This window comes from Synchiropus splendidus, chromosome 5 (genome assembly GCF_027744825.2).
Source record: "Synchiropus splendidus isolate RoL2022-P1 chromosome 5, RoL_Sspl_1.0, whole genome shotgun sequence".
In the NCBI taxonomy this organism is placed as follows: domain Eukaryota; kingdom Metazoa; phylum Chordata; class Actinopteri; order Syngnathiformes; family Callionymidae; genus Synchiropus; species Synchiropus splendidus.
The window spans coordinates 14,291,220-14,315,700 of record NC_071338.1 but is presented as its reverse complement, the minus strand read 5'-3'; the positions used below and the strand labels follow the sequence as shown (position 1 = coordinate 14,315,700).

General features: G+C 42.3%; 1 protein-coding gene across 13 annotated transcripts in view; it reads right to left on the bottom strand.

The window, feature by feature from the left end:
- Positions 1 to 23,309, bottom strand: part of neo1a (neogenin 1a) — a 126,860-nt gene extending 103,551 nt beyond the window's left edge. For 12 of the 13 annotated variants that reach the window (XM_053864374.1, XM_053864372.1, XM_053864379.1 and 9 more), the window contains exon 1: positions 22,758 to 23,309. In XM_053864374.1, coding sequence (XP_053720349.1) covers positions 22,758 to 22,842 — 85 coding nt within the window. In that variant the 5' untranslated portion in view covers positions 22,843 to 23,309. The remainder of the gene's footprint in view (positions 1 to 22,757) is intronic. The other variant, XM_053864369.1, reaches the window with a different exon arrangement.
- Between the last annotated feature and the right edge of the window lie 1,172 nt (positions 23,310 to 24,481).

The following is a 24,481-nucleotide window of genomic DNA, read 5'->3' as shown; positions in this document are numbered from 1 at the left end:
AACCAGTAGGAATTGAACTCCATGATATTTACAATTTTAAAACATTACAGCAACAGTATAACCTCAGCACATTGATACGCACAGAGCAGATTCAGAGACCCACAGGTGTTTCAAAGATAACAGAAATGAATGTCAGTGATGAAACGGCAGGATCACCTTAAAATGGGTGCATACACAGCAAAAACAGATTGAGTAGAGGCTCAGGCCAAGACAGTCCCCCCTTGTACACGCGCTGAGTGCTTAACAACAGTAATGCCCACTGTTATTATAGCTGTAAACATCAAGCTACGTTCTGCTACCAATAGAAACATCATACCCATTATCCTCCACTATGACAATAGTGCAGACGAGGGGAGCGGGGATGGAGCATCCAGTTTTCTGGCAGCCTGTTACAAGGGACTGTTGGGAGCTTGATGATGAATAAATCAGTTCAATATGGCTTTGGTGGAAGGGGCAATTAGATGCTGCAGCTTGAGGCTAATCAAATGCAAGACTGTCTTTTCTTCTGTGCTTCCATTAAGAGCAGAGGGCGGAGAGGGAAAATAGATGCTAAATATTGTTGCCCTCCAATTTCCAACAACACACTGGGAGTTGGATCCTGTTTCACGAGCTTGGAAGCGTTGTCTGGAAGCGACAGTTATTTAGGCAACAAGAGCTGCACCTGGTGATTGAAGGATGAGTGAGAATAGCTTTGAATGTGAGGTCAGACTGTAGATCAAAATGATTGTAAAAATTACCTTAAGAAAATGGTTTTCTCAATAGGAAGGAGGTTCTATTCATGGATCTCTCTTCTCTTTAGCATTATGGGTTTTTTTTTAATCGTAAAACCTGTTTCACTGTACGCTCGGAAGTAAGAAGGTTGAAAGCATCAAGAACTTCATTGACAAATCTAGTCGGCTTGTTTAAACGTTTCGACATAGGTGTTAAATGTTTTAAACCTGCAGTCATACACAGCATCCTTCACTGTCTGCAGCTGCTCCGTCATTTAAAGCCAAAGAAGATGAGGAAGCTGCATTGGTATTAAAAACCCTGGGCTTCATCAATAAATCAGTGAGTAGGTGCTTGAAGTGTGTCGTTGATGGACCGTGCACAATCCGCTGGATCAACCTAATTCAGCATGTCCAACAGATTTGGGGGTGAAGACGGGAAGAAAGAAGAAGCAAACCTGACATCTGTGAGGAGTGGTGTCAAATGTCATTGTATCAACAGCTAGAATAGACTGCGCAAACCCAAATGCTCACACAAAAACGTCAATTATCCCTGGGCTTGTGTTGTGTCACTTGCGTACATATGTTTGCGTAACTCCCATCAGGATCCAGACCACCGCAAACCCCACCCCGCCCCAACATGCTAACACTCATGTAGAATTTCTAAACAGGGGCAGTCTGCCTGCCACGCACAGAGGGAGTGAATTATTTATCGTAGACCCTTTGCTATGTGTCAGCAGCATGGCTAGATGAAATGATATTTATGAAGCCCCTTGGGCAAGGGTGAGGAGGACAGAAGCAGAGATGGAATTAGGGCTAGAAACGAGGGAAAGAGGAGCAAAAGGGATGAAAACAAGAATTAATATAGCTAACATATGAGACCTGACTAGCATCTGATTGGAGAGATGAGCTGGAGGAACAACAGTGAGCAAAGGAGTAAAAAAACCGATGTGTCTTTGTTCAGGGCAGACGGGGGTGATGCATGTTGACACACTTTGAGACAGGGGTACACCCCCAAAAACAGGCAAAGTCAACTTGTGTCTCAGTTGACGGCTGGACGACATTAAATTGATAAGTGGAAAACATCTCCTCATGAAAACATAATGACCATTTGTTTAGGTCAGACTCCAGCGCTCAGTCTGAAGATCTTTTCTCGAACCCCACAAGTCCAAACTTCTACAGCGTTATTGACAGATGAATCCCACATTGGAATTCCATCAGGAGAGTCTCTGAGCATGGATCACCCCCACTTTGAGTCATAACAAGCCCACTTGGGTTTCAAAGCGAAGCAAGATTTCAGTGCTCCACCGCCCGCCATGTGGTAATGACCATTTTGACTGGGGAAGTCAAGGTGAGCTGCAGGAGGGAAACACACCAGAGAAGCGGAGTGATGACCAGAGGCCCCCGGTGAGCCACAGAACTGCCTTCATTATTGCTTTTGTGTTTCTCTCAATGACAACAGCATCAAGTGATAGTGGGCTCTTTATCTCGCAACCAAAAACAAAAACAGAACTGACGATTTGGGGAGAAGTGAGGCTGCATTTTGCCCACCTCATCTCTCTGGAGCAGGCACCTCCTTATCACTTAATAACGGCCTCTCTTCTTATTCGTGCACTGTGGATTCCCACCACGCTTGCCAACGCACCCCATCCATCACCTCATCCCTTTGCACCCCTCGCTCTCACAGCAGAGGCCTTAACATACTCAAACATGCTTTTGCTGTATTGCAAGGAGAGGTGAAAGGTTACATGAACACACTGGGGATTTCGCACCATCATTAGGATGTAAATGGATGTCAGAGAGAAGCCTGGAGATGGCACTGCAATATTTGCGCATCTGTGTTTGCCTTTCTTGTCATAATGGTGTGATTGTAGAAAAAAAGCAGCAGACAACCATACTGGCTGAAGAAATAAAGCCCATAGTCTGATAGGGCCACTATGTGTCAATGTACGGAAAGTACGCTTTAACTTGCAGTAGACTGTAAAAAGGATTATGGGAGTGGGAGTGCATGCGCATCCCAGTGTGAGGATGAGAATCAACAGCGCCTCTGGGATGAGTCGGTGGATGACAGACAAGCCAGAATTTGCAGCTACAGCATTGAGGATAATGGATCCCTCAGCAGGAATATGGAGAATAACAAGCGATAGCAGCAAGTATAACTAACCAGACGTAATGTATGCAGGCTGTGAGCCGCTGCAGTCAGAGACATCTTTATGCATGTAAAAGAGTGGAAATTAATAGCTGGCTACAACACACAATATATATTCACACATTTATATTCTCTATTTTAAAGAAAATTGCAGTGTAAATCATTTGATCCTGTCATTGGAGATGTATTGTTTGCGTTTATATTAGAACCAAGAACTTCTTCACTTTTAAAACCAAAAAAAGAACTGTGACTGCCTTCTCCACTAATAGTAACATTCACTACCATGACTCAGGGAGGACAAGTCCTCATTCATCGTGTTCAAATGAGGGTAGATGACCACGGTGGACTTGCAGCAAGGTTATTTGGCACCACTTGAATCGGTTGGTTAGAAGCATGTTTGAGACAACTGCAATCTACACACACACACAGACATCTGCGTGTCTCCTTTTTGTACGTCAGGAAGGTAAAGGAGCTGGAAAACACTGCGGGAAAATGGAAAGTTTGACTGGTTGGCAATTCAATAGCAGCTCAGTGGGAAGAGTTGGTGTTGGCTTCTTTAAAACAACTGCCAGGTGAAGGGAAATCGGATCATCACAACAAGCTTTGTTTAGGAAAAGTAAGAAGTAGCTATGAATTGTAATGTTTTCTCCCCCGTTGATGGGAACCTTTCAACTCACAGCTGTGATATTAACGGGTCACTGTGGCTTCACACAACCCTCAACGTCTTTTCTGAATACCTCGTACATTTTCCACCGACTTCTCATTTGTGCAGAAATATGGCTTTGGAAAAAAAAAAACCAGCATGTCACCATTTTCCAGCCGAAACCATCTCCGGTCTTCTCTCCAGCTGGCAGATAAATGTCTTGCCACACTGACATTTGCTCCGCAGCGTAAGCTCAGTGCCCCGATTTCTCCAGGCCCTGATTTCCAGCCAGCGGAAGGGTCATTAATTACAATGGAATGGGCTGCTAATGGTTGCCGGTGCTGCTCTCCAACCCTGACCCCCGGCTTACGCTCCACTGTTCAGGGTCTCCATGGCAACATGTACTTGAGTCTGGAGGCAAAGACAGGAAGGAGGGTCCGACCCTAGTTTTACCTGCACTACTTGTCCAAGCTAGGTGCTTATTAAGAGCCTGCTTCTTTCCTATGTCCATGACTCTCTAGAGTGTGCATTCTAACACCTTTCACACAGATGGCAGCTAAAATGTAGCTAACTTTGCAGGGCCACATGACCACCTGTGTTCACTGGATTTGTAGAAGCCTGCCTCGTATCTGCAAAGTAGACAATCTTGGTGAATAAACATCCTCTGTATTTGGGAAACGTGACAGACATTGAGGGATAACCTGTTGGCTGTTTGCTCTGCCAAAATGAAATGTGACAGTGAACAATGTTAACAAGTCTGTTTTACCAAACATTTACCCAGTTGCCTGAAGAGGGACCTTTTCACCGCTTATCTAATCTATTAAAACAAATACGCAAATGTGCTCAGCTGCCTACAAAAAGAAAGAAATGATGATTCTGGCCTGTATCCCATGACAACGTCGGGGAGCACATGGCACGTACCAACATGAATAAAAATGAAGCCCAAATTAAAATGCATCAATTGTAAAAATGAAAAGGGGGGCGATAAAAAAACGTCTCGGGATATTAAAACTGTTTGAATCAGATTTTTCCCTCAGGTTCTGTTTACACGTTTCAGACAGGGTGTGAATCCTCCTTCCCGATGTATAAAGGTGCAAAAAATAAATGAAATACTAAGCAGATTGGCATAAAAACCTTATGGACATGTTCATCAACCAACAACAACAAACTAGATAAGACTCGGTGCCCTCTGACACAAAAGAAAACCTCATTAAACTTGTGTCAGACTTACAGCCGAAGTTCAGCGACCTATTTTCTCTAAGCTTGGTGTAGTGATGAGCAACTCTTTCCGTTCTGCCAAGGAAATCTCCTAAATAAATCCTTACCTTACTCCTCACACAATGTAAGATACAGTAAACCAATAAAATAACTGAAATCAGTTGAGCTAAATTATATTTAGTATTGTTATTTTCTAGAACATCTTTCAGGGTCAGAGGAGAACTCATCCTGGGCCCAGAGTCTTCTCTGTGATCAATGAGCATTGGAGATCAATAAGTTAAAAGGAAGACTGATTGCCTCTGGTGGCTGGAGGGAGTTCCACCTATAGGGAAATGGAACACACATTCCTATTCTTCTCCATGTGACACAGCAACAGTCTTTTCCTAACTGCATTCCCACACATTATTCATGCGCAAATCAGATAAATACACAGAAGACTCGCCTGCATTACAGCAGCCCTCAGCGCAGGGAACATCTCCAATGATTCAATAACAATCAAGGAGACGCTTTCCTCGCTCTGTTTTGGGCAACAAAACAAGTGTCAGTCATAGAGTCAGAGCTCAACTGAAAACCATCAGCCTCATCATAGTATTCTTGCTCCCACGCAAGTCATGGTTCCAGTCAGCAGTGTCATATTTATCAGGGCATGGTGCTTAAAGTTACATTAATGCGTAGATGTACGCAAGATGACACGTGCATTTAATACAGGATAATCCAGTGTGTTGTGACGGAATGCCATCGCTCTCCAACTTTAGTTCCCTTTATCGCCTCATTTGATAAGGACAATTGTCAACCAACGAATTCAGTTCTTCAGAGGTCCAGCAATGATGGTGAGTCAGAGAAACAATGGACATGTTCTACCACGGCAACACTAGCTGCAGTGAATGAAATAATCACAACAATGTAAAAACTTGAAATGAGTAGCAAGTCAATTCAAACGTTACAAATGAAGAGCACATGGGCTCTATCCAACACGAAGATGCATTATAGATGCCACACCAAGATGGAAAAACTTTGTCCTACATCAGAAACAAACAGGCTACTGTTCTGGATATGGAACAGAACGCAAAAGCAGCCAACGATGCGGTAAGACTCTCTAAGTCATGCAGTGTCCTGACATGTCATTTGCTCAAGTATACATTTAATTTATCATAGTTGGAGGATTAGTATGGAGTCAGCTATATTTAAGTGCCAAGTGCACAGTATTTATGAGCAGATCATGGGCTGTACATGTGATTAGTGTCACATGTACAGTGTCTGACCTTTTCTTATGCGTTGAAAAGCATTAATCCTAGTGCACATGTTCCCTCTATGGAATGCTCGACATTTTTTTAAAAAGTTGATTGTTATACTGCAAACAATTTCCAGAATTTGAACTTAAAAATTTTAGTGTAAATAGATTATCAAATAATATTTCTTATGCTTAGGATTTAGCAGCCTGGGTACAAAGCATCGGTAACGTATCGTTGCAGTACAGCTTTCTGAGTAGAAGGTTTGTTAAGATACTTTTATGGTTGAATTTACACAATGGATAACAGCTTGCTCCGGTCCTTGGGCTGGTGGCAGGAGACAGCTGGCTGAAGATGAAATGACCCAGCGGTGAATCCCACTCTCACCTTCAGAGTCACTGTCAGATGCTACATTTTCAGGAATTTGTCTTCTTACGTTAGAGCAGACGAGTGACAATAATATCTCATGGTGCACGGATTCTACTGGTTATTCAGAACAAAAAAGTCCATAGTCTCAGTGAGGACTAAAAATTAACTACAGTTGTCATTGAAAAAAATTTACATATTTGAATGTAACAATTTGAATCAGCGTGTACTACATGAAGCCTGGCGAAAAAAAGGTTTGGGGTGTTACTAAAGCATGTGCAATAAACAGCGCTATAGACACATTGTTTTTTTTTCAAGCAGTCATCGGCCCACAGCAGCCATTGTTATTTTACGGTGTTCCCGATGATTGAGCACTGTTGTCTGAAGTGCTTCCTGCATGTGTATCCTAGGGCGTTTACATATAATGGATGAGAAACCAAAGAAGTTGATAGGTATTGCATATTTACACACAGACATCAGAAACATTCAGGCCCAAGAAGCCTGTGCTGCTTGGGCTGTTAACTTTAATCAAATGAGGGGAGCCGAAACAAACAGGAAATTATATTAATAAAACAAACCATTTGCCACAGAGCAGACTGGAGCGATTCAGCAGCCGTTTTTTTTTTTACAACAATCCACTTTATGTCCCACTCTTTTCTGAATGTATTAGGGATTGACAGTCTGAATGCATTCTGTCCGGAGAGACTGAAATTATATTCTTATCACACAACAATGTTTGTTTTCACCCGGGTTGATCCGTCTATTGCCTCATGGCTGTGTGGTCGCCCCCAGATGATGTATTCATACGTGCCATGGCTCCTGGCTAGCAGTCTCACTGCAGAAAACACATGGGGGAGGAGAAACAGGGTACAGCAGGACGGAGGTGAGATGAGGAGGACAGGCAATGTGGGAGAAGCAAGGAGGGGCTACGTTGGTGGGGGAGGGGTGGACAAGGAGCAAAAGAGCTAGAGAGCTGTATGTATTATTAATGGCAGTTTGGTGTATGGAGAAAGAGATCTAATGTAGCCGCCAAGCTTGTCGTGCATGTGTAATTGGCAAAGACGGATTCCCTCCCATATTGGCCTTGTTCTTTCATGAGGTACTATTGCGCCCCTTCCTTTTTAAAGAATGAATTTGCTAATAAACCTTTGTCCACTTGGCATTCAATCTTATCTTTCTTTGATTTTTAAAACTTACATTTGTTTATAATTGTGTTAGAGGTCACAAATTCATGGAGAAAATGTGACACTTAATACAATAATTTCCTGATGCTGCAATAACGTAACACTTCACACATTTCAAAAGCACATTAATGTGAAGGCTGCCGGCTTGATGTGTGGAACGTGTGGAAAATGGCTTTAAGTTCTGGACAACTCAGAGTGGGAAGTGAAACTATCACCGTCTTTAAAGATAATAAATAAAGGCAAAATATTACCACCTTATTAATGAGTCTGAGGAATCTGCTCTTAGAATCAGACAATTTGTTGTCTGTTCCTGCGTGCAGTGTGTCATGACTCATCATAGTTTCAGAACAAGGTCAACATTTAGTCACTCCAAATATTGTGAATACCATTAACCCCAGTCAGACCCACAGTGAAACATTTCAAGTTGAAATTGAATGAGAACGCAAGCCAAATATTTTCGCCCCAAAAGTCTGCCCATATTCCAAACAACAAGAAAAAGCTGTCAACAAAAAATATTTTCAAAGGTTTTCAATTATATATTTGAAATAAGGCTCATTCTACTGACAGAACAACAATATCGGGGTCAGATTCAGCAAGGCAATGGTTCAAAGACAGCATTCAATAAAAGATACATATTCCCAAGGGCGCCGTCCACATCTATTGAATTTCAATTGGTTGGCGTTATACGGACATAAATTAAACAGTAGATTGAATCATATACATTGAGGAGTGAATACATGAAGAGAAGCCCCTTTGGCTTTGAACCAGCTGCACCGGTCTAAAATAATTGTGCCAGTGTGACAAATGTTACACAATTAAACACACCATGGTGTTCAGGGAGGCAGAACGGTGGAGAGGGGTGAAGCCAACATCGAGCATGGTGTTGATAAATGGACAGCAGGGTGTGGCTGATCAGACGAGGAGTGAAGGGGTGGTAGCAAGGGAAGGAGAAGGGCAAGAGCGTTATTGATTGTTCTGCCAGAAGGCTTTGGGTTGAGAAAATTGGAGCGGCGGCTTTGCCCCTCAGGCACCGGCAAATGCCCCTTGAGAACACAAGAAAAAAACACCAATAACTACATACTGGTCACGCTTAATATTTGATTGACGCACCGAACCAGTTACTGCCACCAGTGCTCTCTCTCTTCCACCCATCCCCCATGACAATAAAAAACACACATGCAATACATCTAAGGCTGATTGAAATTCAAACGTGGGCTTTGACGCCACAGGCATCGACAGCGATAGGAGAGGTGGGGCGGGTTTTGTGGCCCACTGGGGTCACATAAAAAACAGTTGATAAATCACTTAACAAGTAGTAAACTGCCAGTCTCCAAATCTGCTGAGACGGTGGCGGTGTCAACAGCGTGCGGAGATGCCCGTTTGTGTGAAGGACATAGTATCATAACAGGAGAAAGATGGCACACAGTTTTTTTCACACATCAACTACAAAGTTGTTTCCGATGCTATCAGAGACCAGACAACTAATGTGGGGAACATATGAGCCATCAGACGGCTGACTTTGGGTCATTTTTTGAAGGACGACACTGGCAAACACGACCAGCGAAATCAATTTATCAAAGGACAAGAGTGAATGCTGACCGTGTGCATCTCATTTTCAATGAGGACGGCTTTGCTGCAGGGTCACCAGTTACCTCTGATCTCATTTCCTTTTCATATGCTACTAATTCCAAGGTACAACAGACATATGGGATGAAACTGATTGGACTCTTGGATTTAAGACGAGAAAATCCGTAACGCTAACCTACTTAGCTGTTGCTTAATCTAGAGGTAAACCAAATATTTATTTCAATACAGAGGGGAAAGTGGGCCAGATAAACACGGTTCGCCTTGAAGCATCAATGAAACCAGCAGATTTCAATTTTAATTACTGGGATGGGTTTATAGTGACAGGTTTCCGAATAGACATTCAATTGTGCTGAAGGTTGCTCATAGACATAATCTCTTATTTGAAACAACCCTTTATTTGGGTCAGTCTCAAACAGGGTTGGCACTTTTCCTGAAGGATTTAAAATAAAAACAGTGTCAAGAAAAACAATCACTTTGAGTTGTGTGTGATGATACTGAGTGATTCCGGATCAGACAACCAGCACAAAAAGAAAGAAAATAAAAGTTTCACTTCTACTAATTGTAGACACTGTTACTACACTTTTACTTTTTTCTTCCCAGTGAGTAGGAGTACAGATGGGGTCCGGCTTTCTGCAATGCCAGTGCACTTGGTTTCCTGCCTGTTATTCTTACTTGCACTGGGCTCATTCACAAGAGGGTGAAACAACAAGTGGAGGCCCAGACACTATTTACACAGCAGGAAGAGACTTGAGTCCACAGCTTCCTATGACTTCCTGCATTTCACACGATTGTTTCCCCTCAGGAAATCATAATGGAACAGTCGGCCAGAGCAATAACAGACCTGAAATAAACAGATATAATCATCCAACTTTGGCCACTTTAGAGAAAACAAGGGAAAGAGAAATGAGTCTGTCGCTCTGCTTTAGCCCAGTTGGCGACTAGCTTCCGTGTAGATGAGTACTTTATATACAAATACATGTATATATTTGCCATTATCAAATACGTTGGAACTGAAATTATGAACCTAGTGAATGACTATGAATCTAGTAATTTGGTAATGAATCTGCCGTTTGCTCGCAAAAGGACCGATCACTCCCAATTTGAATCTCGCACTCCCGTCTCCCACTGAAAATCCCAGGACAGAAACAGCCTTCTGAAAAAGTTTCCTCAGTTTCTTCCCATCAAATGTTGTGACAATGGATCCACAGCACCCATCACTCACAAGATTGGTCACCAACAACTCTCCCATACACTTCCCTGTTCTTTTATTGTTTTAACTTGGGACATTAAAGTGATTACATTGACATTACTTTGACGTTAAATCTATTCTTGGCAGCAAATAATTTGGCTGGGCGTCGCCAAGAAAGCTGTCACATGCTTAAAAGTCTAGCCGTTATATTTTGGATCTTGAGTGTGAGAGGGGGTTGAAGAGCGGAGCTTCAGCAGCGCGCTCGAGAACCACAGGTATGTGTGGGGCTAGCAAAAACACAGCCCATAAAATCCACACTCAACCACCATCTAGCACGCGAGGAATGTTCTCTGAGCTCCTCACTATCAGCATAACTCTGAGCCAGGAGGGACTATCCTCACCTCGGCCTGCGTGAGAAGCAAAAACTGTAATAAAAGGTATAGTGAGCTGAAGCCAGGAGGCAAGTGAAAGCCAGGTCGGGCAATTGAATATTCATATTCAACAAATTAATCATCAATGGAGGTACAACATGAGTCCCAAGCATCGCCCCATGGGGAATACTTGAACCACTGACCCCATCCACCACAGTGAGGCCGAAAGGGGTGCACGCCATGCCCTTGGCCCATGGACACTGCCCCACCAGGCTAGGAATGCAGTGGCACTGTGGGGGAACTGGGTGAGAGACAAAGAGATGGATGAGGGGTTCCAGTCATTCAGGGCTCACTGAGCGCTTCATTATGAAGTCCCCTCTCAGTCTGCAACAAAAGCTCCTCATAGGCAACTGCCAGCTAATAAAACCAATCGCTGTTAAAACACTCAATCACTTGCAACATTCTCTCTTCAATGTACCAGAAAGGCTGCGATTGGGTTGAAACACTAACTCATCCAGGACATTTTTGTTCAGTAAACAAAACTCTAAAACTGGCCAAGAATTAAGCAGCTTTCACACCTGCCTTGTTAGATGATGGCAGGTGAAGTTGGACCCGCAGCACTTCACAACAATTTTACATAGCATATGGGATAAACAGACCGCGGGACATATTTTAAGAGCGTGCTGTGAGTGTGCCCGTGCTGCGGACAGGATTTGTTCAGCAGGTGTCCTGAAAGCTTGAATGACACACTTATGCACTCAGCAGCAATTTAGTCTACTTCATGTAAATTAAGTATGAAGGGGAATAACATTATTTCTTCATCCATTCCACTGAAAATACAAGCACATGGGCTTTTTTTTAACTGTGGTACATTTGAATTTTAGATTACAGTGTTTGTTTTATGAGAAGAAGAATCTTCAAAAGAAGAGGCCCACATTAGCGGGCATCATTTTTGGTTGCATTGACCCATGTTGTCATCGGCTGTCGGTCGAGCATTGACGACAGCGTGTGACAGGATGGAGGAGTGGTCAATACAACCAGCTCACTCATTAATGCATCCATTTGGGAAGTTGTTGGCATATATTGAAGTTAAAAGAGGCAACTCTGGCACGTTGGGGAACTCTACGTCAAAAGTGTGTCCGTGTGGGTTTCCACAAATGGTAATCCATAAATCGAGAGATGCTTGAACGCTAACACATTACATAGAACACATTAAGGTCTTTGTGTGCGTTTGGTAACCATAGATACACGCAATACTGGACACTATTTAATAGTAGCAAGAAAGATAGCAAGATTTTGAACAGGATACAAGTATTGCTATTATGATCAAAATGTTTTCAGGAGTGGTTCTCACCAAGGTTTAACGCGTTGATAAGTCGTGACATCATTGCTCTATTTTCCATGCACGTGTTGTGCATGAACACGTCATAAAGCCATAGTCAACGATAGTCAAAATAGTCATTGTAGCTCTCACCTGATACTTGGTAACAATACCAAATGGCTGCAAAACCACTTGGGTAAGTCTTGAAACAGTGCGGGAAAATACTTTTTATTAGATTATACAACAGCCTGAACACTGCAGTTGCTCTCAATACATTCTATCAAATTACAGAAACATGAACATTTAGCAAGGGAAAACTAAAGGAAGAGACTGTACAGCAAAGAGTACTGTTGTTAAGAACACATTTAAACACGAAGATAAAAAGAGACAGACTGAGTGTTGCTATTAATGTAGGTCTATTTGCATTCTTAATGGGACACCTTGTTAGGACGGTTGGTGGCAGCTGGCTCTCTCTCTCCCCCATTACTGCCCCACAGAGTCAAAACCTCTGCCATCGGTGAATCGACCCTCCCCCACTGCAAACACATCCCCAGTGTCTCATATGACATCTGTGTCTCGGGGTCCTGTGATGGAATGTTGCTCGCTTGCTATTCCTCCGCAGGTGCTCCTGGCAAGCTGCCGTCCATTTTGCAGCTGAGCCGGTGTGGCAGTCGGTGACCCTGCCTCACGCCGAGGAGCTGGAGGCCAGCAAGGGAAGTCCCAGTTTGATTGACAGCTTTTAAGAAAATGGAAAACCCGCAGCTGCTTTCCATCAGTACCCATTAGCTACATTTCTCGCAAACCCCATGGCATACAGCTCGCAGTAACGCCTCCACCTGCAGATCCTCCAAACTGGTTTGCCTTCCTAAAGCTCTGTCAAAGCAAGGCCACATCTGTATTTTGGACACGAGACGCTGTCATCCCAGATGTCTGTCTCTGCACCTGCATGGCTTCATTTCACAGCACCTGCACCTGACAATGGAGTCATTTGGCACCGCACCAACAAATTGGTCACCAAGTCGAGTTCAAACACATTGTCACCCGGAAGAAGGCGACACAGATGCCTGCGCGAGGATGTCGAAACTGCTCTGAGGGAGAATGTTAGAATGCACAAGCTGTGTAATCTTCAAGGTAGTGACGCGCAACAGTGACTTCTGACAAGACTTACTTTCATAAGTGCTGCACTTTTATCTGACTCTGTGAACCAGCTGAGATAAGCATCTTGCGAAAGGTCAGGTGCTCTGACATACAAGTAGAACTAAACTAGAAAAAGTTATTGATGAATGTCTCTAAAGAAGTATTCTAAAGGAATGGGTGTGAAAAATTATTGTGTTATTCTGTTCTACATTCTAAATGGTCTTGGCACACTGACATAGCACATGCTGGAGTCAGGAAGCAGGCAAAATAAGTGAGCAATGAAAATGTATTCATGTGTATTAAATGGTTTATCTTCAGGGCTCTGACAAAAAGCTCCAACCTCACAATTAGAGTTGTAAAAAATCTTACAGAACACATTGTTTGAATGCGTTATTGTACAGCAGCAATTACCATTTCCGTACTCACTTTCAGCATATCACAAGAGAAATCTTTATTTCTGGGATATCTGATTACAAAAATAAAAAGATGCTATAAAACTATCATCCATTAGAAGTTTCCTAAACTAAAACAAACTCCAAAAACAGTATCTGTTTTTAGCGTTAAAGCCTTCACAGAATAAAGTTTTCATTGCTAACTTAACATACTTACCTTAACATACAAACCTGCCGTAAATCAAACGACAAGGCAGTTATCATTTCGCACGGCTAAACTCTGGATTTTTTTTTATATTAAACACCACTAACGTTGCCATTAGGAGGGAAAAAGCCATCATCTTTCAAATTGGTGCTGAGGGACGTATTTATTCAACTGTAAAAGTGCTCAGAGAGCAGAATCGAAAGACAGCCAATTCCATTACATCATTGCGGAGTATTAAAAAAGACTTACAGCACTAATGTCACCATTTCAGACGCGTCTCTTGACCTCTGGTAGGTTTAGATGAGCTCAGTGTTTTGGAAGGAACTGGTTCTAATAACACGCTCAGAAGTCTGCAGAGCAAAAGGGGAGCTACGCACAAAGAAGCCTCTATCTGATGCTTCACCTTTGAAAAAAAGGTCGTTTCAGTTTGTATCTAAGAAGCCACAACAACCACAGAAGCTGGAGAAGCACAAGGGTCAACATGAAAGGGCTGAGATTAAAGTAAAACCTGGACTTTAAACAGAAAGGGGCAAGAAAGGGGAACAGACAAACACGGAAAACTGATCTGGAATTGAATCTTAAAAAGAAAAAAAATAAATACATTTCCAGTCAAGCTCTCAACAACTCAGAAAGCTGCTGCCATGAGATGGTGCCATGGAAAAGAACTGTCAGACACTTTCTCTGGCCAAAACACACACAACTCTGCGACGCTTCATGAACAACTTCTGGAAGCACAGACAACACGGAAATGAGTGGCAGTAGACACATGATGTTTGGGCTGTTTTACAAAAGTTGTGATTTTAAAGACACATCCATTGATTACTCTCAAGTGGTATAGAAGAACAACATCTTAAAATAACTTGCTCTAAGGCCAACATAAATGTTTTTTTGACATAATTTCTTGCATTGTTTTAAATAATATTCACCTCACTGGGACCTGCAAGTCAGTAATACAAAATAGTGAGTGTCAGTGACAACAACAATGTGGAATCTGTAGATTCACATCCAGTCAGCTTTGATGGTAGCGCTGTGACTCCATACATTCACCTCATAACCCAAATATTGACATTTAGATGCACACTAAAAACTAAAACCTATTGACTTCAATGTTAATTTCAACTCAGGTGTGATCAGTTAATTTCATGTAACCTGTATTTTCTTATTCAGTAACTATTATTAACTTGTAAATAATTCAACAATGAGCACAGAACTGCAGTGCATGTATTGTTTAATATCATAATTTAAAGCTTTTGAATAAAAAGTTTCATATTTGCATCTAATGCCAATTAGCCTTAAGATTTTATTTTACATTATTGAACACAATTTAGAACGTTCGTCAGATTGAACTGCATATTGCATTGGTAAGATGATAACTTTCTTTGTCTCATATCGGGCCTAGCTGTCTTTATTGTCATTGTACATGATGTCAATGGTGAAAGACGCCCTGACTTTTATGCACCCCCATGGGGAAACCAATTCCACATACATTGTTTGAATATTAAAGATGTGGCAAAGAGTCTACGCAAAACATTTCCTTACCTACAACACCAGTGCCGCGTGCTGAGTCTTATTACTTCTGTTGTGAATGCACAAGAAAACAATTCCATTTGTGGAGCCAGCTCCAAGTGTGGCGCTCTGAACTCTGTTGATAAAACAGCTGTTCCAGCCCAGATGTGGGGCACCGGCCCATATAAAAGAACACATACAAACCTACACACGCGCACATATCCCACCATATCTGAAGCTGCCAAAAGCCACAGGCCGGGCACCAGATGATGGCAGCCGCCTCGATTAAGCAGCGCTCACAATCCCCTCTCTGTGACTGGCTGCCCCCACACCCCTAAAGCACATGAAAAGTTTCTTTGACTGAAGGCTGAGAGGCTCCATGTGTACACAAGCCACTCACACTTTACGACTGTGTGTTGTGCACACACCCACACCGTTAAACCTGGCGGTGTGGTGACAGTGAAACAGGAGGTAATTTGGAGAATTCTATAAGTTTTCTATTAAGCAGTGGGGAACATGCTGAAAATACTCAATTCTCCTTGTTGATCCACGCCAACGTTGTTAATCTACATCATGTTATGCACTGCTCACAAAGCCAGGCAGGTTGATTCATTTTGTTCTGGACGTCCTCCAACTGGTCTGTAGGGAATACAATTAAGCGAGAGAGCTGCAGGATGCTAAAACTCCAGCAGGTACAGAGCAAGCAGATGATGAGAGCAATCGCTCTTTCACACTTGTTTGCTCAGAAACACGACAACAGGAAGGAAGCACACCAAATTCATTAGGCTTAATAAGCTTCATTACAACTTTTCAGAGGTCCTATTTTTGTCTCCATTTTATCAAGATAGAACAGATCTTTTTTCCTTCTCTTGCCTGCCTGCAGCACTGATTGATTTAGAAAACAACTCAAATATGTTGCGCACGTCGGCAGCATGCTCTCATTAGCACGGGCTCACGAGAACTGCGCGCATGTGTCATAATCCTGCAGCTGCTACTACCGACAGAAGACACCATGACAGGGCTTTTGCAGAACAAAAATAGCACAGTTCTGAAGGAAACATCAAGTGGAAAGTCTGTCAGAGGAATCAATTCAAGAAACAGTCAGACACCAACTCCTGAAAGGTTAAGCCCTGGGGGGGCCTCATCGATGGCCACTCAAAACCAGGACACTTTCGAAGGTTTGAGGAAAATGACATGCTACAACTCCACAAGCAGGGAATCTGAACATCCACTGAAATTACGAAATTTGAGCCACCAACAAACAGAATACTTTAAAACAGGCCAGTCATTCAAATTCAATGATGCATGACTAGCATGAGGGGTGACTAGTGCGTTCAAATAAAGACCAGAAATAGATGCCAGAGGGAATCTGAGGATGGCGCACAAAAGAAGTTTGATTTCACAGAAACAAAGCAGATTTCAAACCTTAGTGCTTACACTGCAACCCTTGTTAAAAGACGACATGTTTGGAAACGTCTTGCTCTCTCAGAATGGACGGGAATTGCTTGTTGCAACATACCGAATCAACTGAAACTAGGTTTTTAATCTCTACTGTATACAGACGATCGCATTCGTTGCGGCACCATCAACATTATTTTCTAAATGAAATGAAATGAAATGATGTCACATATAATAAGTATGATAAGAGTAAAAGGTAGTAATTAAGTAAAAGGAACTGAAGCTTTTGCCCTATAATGAATCTAACAACCACTAAGAAATTCCAGCCAACACAGGCGTGTAACAAATCCTGATTCAGATTATAAACCGCCTACAAGTATCCTGTTCTGATAATTTCAGTTCTGATAATAAGATAAATTTTAAATTCTGAGGGGTGTGAAAAGTCAGTACTTGTTTCTAAGACACACTCAGACATTTAAGCCACAAACTTTTAACCCTTTGGGCGCAAAATTGCAATATTGATGCATTTAAACAAGCCCAGCTGCAAATGTAAAGCCTAAACACAAGCAGAGATTATAAACCACTACCCTGATGGAGGTGGTGTTCAGCGACACGCTGTTTTACGGTCACAGAGAAAGGGGAACTGGGGGGAAAAAATGCAAAGACCCAGTAAAAGCTGCAAGAGAAAAGGCTGTAGCGGTGTTCACAGTCCCCCCATCCAAGCCATCATCATAGCCGCTTGAGAGATGAGTTAAGAGTATCTCCAGTGTATCACTTACACTACGTAATACACCAAGGCCGCCACCTGGTGACGTGACAATAAACAAATTACATGACTGAATTGACTTCCATCCCAAACATTGGATGGTACTTAAGATTTTTCTCTTTTACAGTATGCATTCATCACCAATAGTTTTCGAGCAACAGCCTTTAGAAATAGTGATATGAAAGTGGAATATTTCATAGAAAATCTCTGGTGCCCGAAGCATTAACCCAAGACTTCCAACTCATCTTCATTAGCCTGTTAGCTCTTCTGCTGGGTGCACACTAGCTCCAAGGAAACGGGAAGATTCTTTTATAGTGCTCTGTCGGTTCATTAAGGCTGAACATCATTCAATCACAGCAGAACAAGGCGGCCTGGTGAGCTCAGCAGCACAGCAGCATGGTACTCCGTTTCTCCTCACTCATTCAGGTGAAAACATACGTGTCAATATTATTAATAGTTTCCAATAGTACACCACTTCAGAGAGAGACCTATATATATATATATATATATATATATATATATATATATATATATATATATATATATATATATATATATATATATATATAAATTGCAACTGCTCAGTATTTCACGAAACGAAACGACAGTTTCACGAAGACTACTCCATTGACATTGTCACACAGGGTGGCTCCAAGGCCAACTTTTTGTTTTTGGTACGAAATGACATGTGTGCAGAAAGAAAAGAGAAGGAAACTGGACTCGAAAGATGTTGGTTTTGACATCTCTTTTGGCTCAGCAGGGTTCCTCTGGCAGGCAGGGAAGCTTCGCTTTAAAGAAGAAGTCAGGTCCTGATGGGAGCTTCTCTCTTAAACTGAACAATAGAAAAGAGATGAAAAACATCTTTGAACATTCGAGAGCATTGCATTCTTCACTCAACATCATGCTCTGGTGTAAACACTCAGAATGATCAAATTACTTGTGTCTTAATGTATCTTGTGCAAACCCGACCAGTGGAGAGAATTTGAATCAACCAGTTCCTGCATCGTTTCCTATTGGAAAATATATTCCTGCTACAGAATGTCGCAGTAGCTTGGCTCATTAAACACAAATGGAATTTAATCCCCTGAATATTGAGTTGATCGCTTTCTTCTTTAGAACCATCATGACTGTTTTTCACTGTAATACACAGAATACAGTAACTTGCATGGACAGAAATTAGCATTCCGATAAACTGATGTTTCAGGAAGATGCGTAATTGAGAAGTTCTGCACCTCACTGCTTGGATTTCTGCCCAAAAACAAGAGAAAAGACTGGGATCGAGGCAATTTTATCTGAGGCAGAGGAGCCCACTGACTGATCCATGATCTTCTCTGGGGGTTACTTAAATAGCAAGCCAAGTCTTCTGTGCTGTTAACAGGAAACACTCTACCTGCAATTGCCAGTGTGTCACAGGCCAACAACCTTACTCTTCACCTTGAATACAACGAGAGCCAACAAAGCCAGCTAGGCTGGATGAGTAGCAATCAATGGACAACAGGAAGATGTTGGATTAAAGCAGTGACTGGGAGCGCAGGAAACAATCTGTCATTTTGAAGCGCGTCAACAAACATAATGTTGTCCTGACAAACACACCTCACCACCAAGGTCCCTACAGAACCAATGTTCTCTCACTCATATACTCAATTTCTCTGCGAAAAATGCTTTAAAAGGTTAATAAAACAACCAAAAGTTCAACTACATTCCAAATAAAAATGTGGAACGCCTCAAAATATGTTCTTCATGAAAGCACTTTTTAAACCACCACTTTATGGTTTTAATCGAAGAAAACATTTTTCAAAACAGAATATGAGCGGAGTGAGAAGCCGATAGAGAGACGAGCTGCAGAACCACATTTCAGACGTCAGAGTAGATGTGCAGTGGTATTACAAGAGTCTTTCAAGGTTTTAACAGCAAACATTATGAGGGTAATGAACTAGAAGAGGTTCTCACTTAATGCTGTAAAGTGATATATTAATTTGCAATAGAAAATCTATGAATCAATGAACATTTACTAACACTAACAGAAGCACAAACATATGAGCTAAGGTTTAGTCTTTAATCCAAGATGTGGTTGTAGTCATCTCGAAGCGGAGGGAACACTATCAGGGAGACGTTAGTGAGTGTGGTGATATTACAACCTCCAGTCAAAGAAGAGTACTTCACATTGAAATGCATCGTGAGCAAAACATTTAATGACAATAAGTAATAAGTACAATAATAAGTGAGAGACAAAGCTGATTTAATTCTGACTCATTTGGAAGGACTCTTCTTCGGGTGTATTGTCAGTACATCAACCTCCGCCACCTTCACCTATCTGGCACATCCTCCAGAGTGGATCCTCTGCGTGTTATCTGCTCCACATCAGCAATCAAGCCCATGTGAGATACACACGTCCCTCTCTGTTAATCAGCAATAGAGATTTTCATTAGGATTAGGTTATAGATTTACAAGATTATTTCTGAGGCAAAATGTTTCATGTCCTTTTCCAAACAGCTGTGAAATGTGAGATGGTGAGAGCTGCTGCATCCATTTTTCTATCCGAGGCTCAATCTTGTGTGTTAGCTTATCTGATAAGGACCAGAGAGATGGCAACGGGTGCAGCGTCAACAGGAAGCGAGATACTGAGAAGTTTTGTTCATGGGCGACATGGACACTAAAGGAGTCGTTTCCTCCTACTCAACATCAGAAAAAAATCTATATATAGCTGTAGTCGGTCCTTGTGTTAGGATAGTGTTTCCTTCATTTTATTTAGCTCCTCCTGATGTCTGTTTTTAGGATGTATTTAAAAAAGATGAATTTCATTTCTTTCCTCCTGAACAAAAACCACGACACTGACCACCAGGATTCTCCCAACAGCAACTCTGAGGTGGTAGGAAGTGTTTCCAGCAGTGGGTCCACACAGTAGACCATAAACGCGCCAAATAAAACACATCTTGTTTACAAAGTTTGGCCCAGGCTGGAGGTGGTCTGTCACTCTCCTCCCCCCCCGAGAGTGGTCTGTTGGAGCACACAAGTTGCCAAATGTTTACACATTTCCGCTAGTTATTTGCATTGTCTATGGAGAGACAATCAGCACACAATTACCTCCCAGCAGGATTACCAAGACAAGACCGGACCTAAATAGATTCCTCGCTCCTCAAGAAGCCAATTGTTTATGAAAGGCCAGGAATTTTAAGTTAAGACAACAAGCAGAGTGGCGAGAGGGAAGCTGTAAATGGGTAACAAGAATGTTGCATCTGCAAACCCGGGAAGTGTTTTCGATGCTACTTTGGTCACGGTGAGATCTCAGACCAGCTCTTTGAATAAACAGATATTTCGCGAAAGGGGACCCCAGGATTCGTAATCCGAGACTCCCACTCTGCTTGCGGGGTCCCAGTCCAATTCTCTGGAATCAATCAAACCTCCCAGAGGAACTCCTCGGTCCCCTTAATCTCCTGGTTTTATTACTTTCCAGACAGTCAGCCTGTTTCACCCTACCCCCATCTCTAGCTTTTGTACTGCTCCAAGGAGGGGCTTTTTCCTCGCTTGCTCCGTCCGTCTTTCTCCCCTTCCACCACCGCAAAGCTCTTTTCATGCAGGAGAGAGTTTTTCATCAGGAGAGCCAACAGCAAACAGGGTCCCGTCACAAGCCCGTCCTCTTTCAGATTTGAAGCAACAGCACGTTTTCAGGACAAACTGCCACAAAGAAACTGGGCCACTAAACTCTGTCATATTTGTTTTTAAGACTGCAAGCTGGTGTGTTTGATAACTTCAGTGATGAAGACATACAAAGAAGCAGCACCAGTTTATTGGAGATAAATTTAGCCTCCTTTACGAGTAAACTTATTCCAGCTCACACTGGAAATATGAACCCCAGGGGTGCGAATTTGTGAGTAAGAAGTTGTCCTTCAATGTGCTGCCTGCTTCTTTTTACCAGCGTTACCTGGGATCCACTCCAGTACTGCGCTAAATGAATAAGTATTTATCGTTCAGCATAAAATACGCAGCACAAACCCAGCAGTGAGAACGACCACAGTCATTTCCCTCAAATCACAGCAACACACAAGCCATGGTGTCTGACAAGATCTCATCGAACAGACTTTTAGTGTCGTCAGTCACTTAAGTTTTCCGAATCCCTCCTCCACATTCATACATTTGGAACCAGAGTTACCGTGTTGCGAAGACTGAAGGATATCGACACGCAGGTGTCTAACCCACACACAGATGCTGCAACCACCACCAGTGATTTATTGTCATTACGCAAAACAACATGAAAGTCTGCCGACGTGACCCTTGAACTGGAGCTGCTACAGATGTACGATGTTCAACTAAACTTGACTGTCATAGAGAAAGTAGGATTTTGTCAATCACAGACTCATAATCATCGTACTTACTCAAGAACACAAAAACCTGTGAAATCGGTCACACCAAAACAAAGGGGTGTTTTTAGCCCGTACAATGTCACAAGCAAATGAGTTATTGCTTGGCATCAACAGCAACCAACTGTAATACAGTTCATAAACCAATGACTCACTTGGGGAGGCTCATAAATGGTCATCATCAGTTAAGATCCCAGCAAGTTGGAAGCAGTGACAGTATGAAGTGTTAATAGTGCCGTCGCCTCAACAGCAACTTCTGTTTGCATCCAGATCATTGCATGTTGGTCAACACTCATGGATAGCAAAAGGATCTTCTTCACTCCATCATTCTCACTGCACACCACCAGCAGGCATGAAACACTCAGGGAAAGACTCTAGGGTGCATCGCCTTCCTTCCAAATAATTAAGGACAGAGAATAAATTGGGTTCCGTTTATCCATCAGCCAAACATGTATTGACGCCCAAGTAATGAGATGTCTGGTGGACTGATGGTGTGGTCTTAACACCTGACAGTGAGTGTCAATGGCTCTCAGCACATGCAATCTGCGACCTGACAACGTGTGTGTATGGACCATCAAATACACTTCTGAGGCTGCAACAGACAAAAGGCAGCAGCAAAGAGCGGTGTTGCTTCTCAGCCAAAATATACATCAGAGCAGAGATGTGGTGTGGTGTCCTGCCGACATCCATGAATGAACACAAATTTGCACACAAACCATGTGTTGCTCCGTGACCACAGGCTCATTTCCACACATGCCATCATGAGATTGGTGAAATTTGGGGTCGCGAATGGGAAGAGACTCCAGACAGACGAGCGAGTCATCCGTGGATTCAACACAGATGTGGCGGGCTGAATGGAGCGACTACTTTGAAACTTGTCTCAATGCTGGAGGGGCGGCTGACCTGGAATCAGCAGAAATAGCTGCCATGTCTGGTTTTTACAAGGCGCATTCCGGCCACTCAATGGAGAGCGAGAAAGAGAGCGAGAGAGAGAGAGAGACCCAGCAAACGTGAGGGAAAGCGAGCCTTACCTTTGTCGACATGCTTGGCCGAGCCGGGGCAGAGAAAGGTGAGACAGAGGAGACCGAGGAGCCACAGAGCTCCCCGCTCGGCCATCACTTTTCACCGACGAATCTTTGCAGCAGCCTTCTGGAACCTCGGAGAAGTTGTTCTCAAAATAAAGAAATCCCTCAAATCCTCGGGAGTGCACGAACAAAAGGGGAAAAGTTCAAAGAGCCCCAGCGCGTAACAACATCCGGTCCCAGGTACTTTGAGAAGGAGTGGGGTGAAACATGAAGCTGGTGAAGAAAGAGAGCGGCAGGTTAAGACGGACTGTTTTCTCAACTTGCTGGTGGCAGAGATCGGAGCAGAAGAAACAGTGGAATCAATCCATTCCCGGAGAGGCGCAGCGCAGGGCATAGATTTACGCGCCGCAGCGCACCGACCTGACTACTCCGACTGGTGCCAAACGCTCAAAAAGACGAAGAAAAACCTCATTTGGAGTCCAAAAAAAAAGATCCCAGCAGAGGGAGGAATCTCTGCCGTGGCCAGCTCGCTGCTCACGGACGTAAGAGAGTAGCGTGGAGAAGGGCTGGATCTCCGGCGGCTCCCCGGAAAACAGGGCGTGGAACCACACGGACGTTTGAATCCAGACTGACTTGTGTGCACAGGCGAAAGCTAAAATCTGGCCGGGGACTTCAATCCGATTGTGAGCAACAGTTTGGCAGGCTCAAATCCTACAGTTTGTTCCTCATCCAGCCATGTATACATCAATAAATATATGATTGATTACCATAAGTATTCCAGTGCACAGATTCAAGGTATTCGACATATATTGAGATGGAATGGGATACTGGTAAGGGGGCTTTTTAATATTTTAGCAGTGATTTTTTTTTTTTTTTTTTTTTTTTTTTTGGGGGGGGGGGTCTATAAAGGAACAATGAAAGAAATTGCATGTTTGTGAAAATGTGAGATGGATGGAAAATAAGTTCCTCTTTTCGCTTCTTTCGTAAACCTTTCTTCCTTCAATGACCGAAATGTGTTATGAATATAGAAGTTTTTTGATGACTCTTGGAGAAGCGCTTTCTTTTCTTATATGGAAAAACGGATTAAAACTCAGCGATACAAGTTTGGAGAGAAGCATTTAAAATCACAATTTCCAAAACTTGATGACATTTTAAGGAACATACATATTCAACATTTAAACCAAACTAAATAACCAAAAACATGAAAAACATTCCAAATAAAAATAATTATTCCGAAACCCCAATTTATAGTAATGAGCAAGTTCATAAGAAAACTGAAGCACATATGTTAGTCTTCATACACTACATCAGACAATACAGCAATTTATGGCAAGCGTGACACTTTTTTTCGGCCACCACAGTGAAAATATGAAACCAATATATTATATACTATTATACAATATCATTTACTTTTTGTTTTAGGTTTAAGTTGAAATACAAAGCAGCAATAATACTGTTCATTTTTAATTAATATTAGGTTATAAATATTCTGTCCTTTTTTGTTATTCATTCTAAATATATCCTTTTTCTTGTCTGCACACAGAACATCTTTTTTTATTTGTTTTTTTCCCCATTTTATCTCTGGATGTTACTGCACTGTTATGGATTAATTTGTCCAATAAACAAAGCAATCCAATCTCTTAATACTGAAATTCTTATGATAAAATCTACACTAAATGAAATCAAATAACCAAACCATTATTGTATGAGGGTATCTTTTTCCTTTGCTC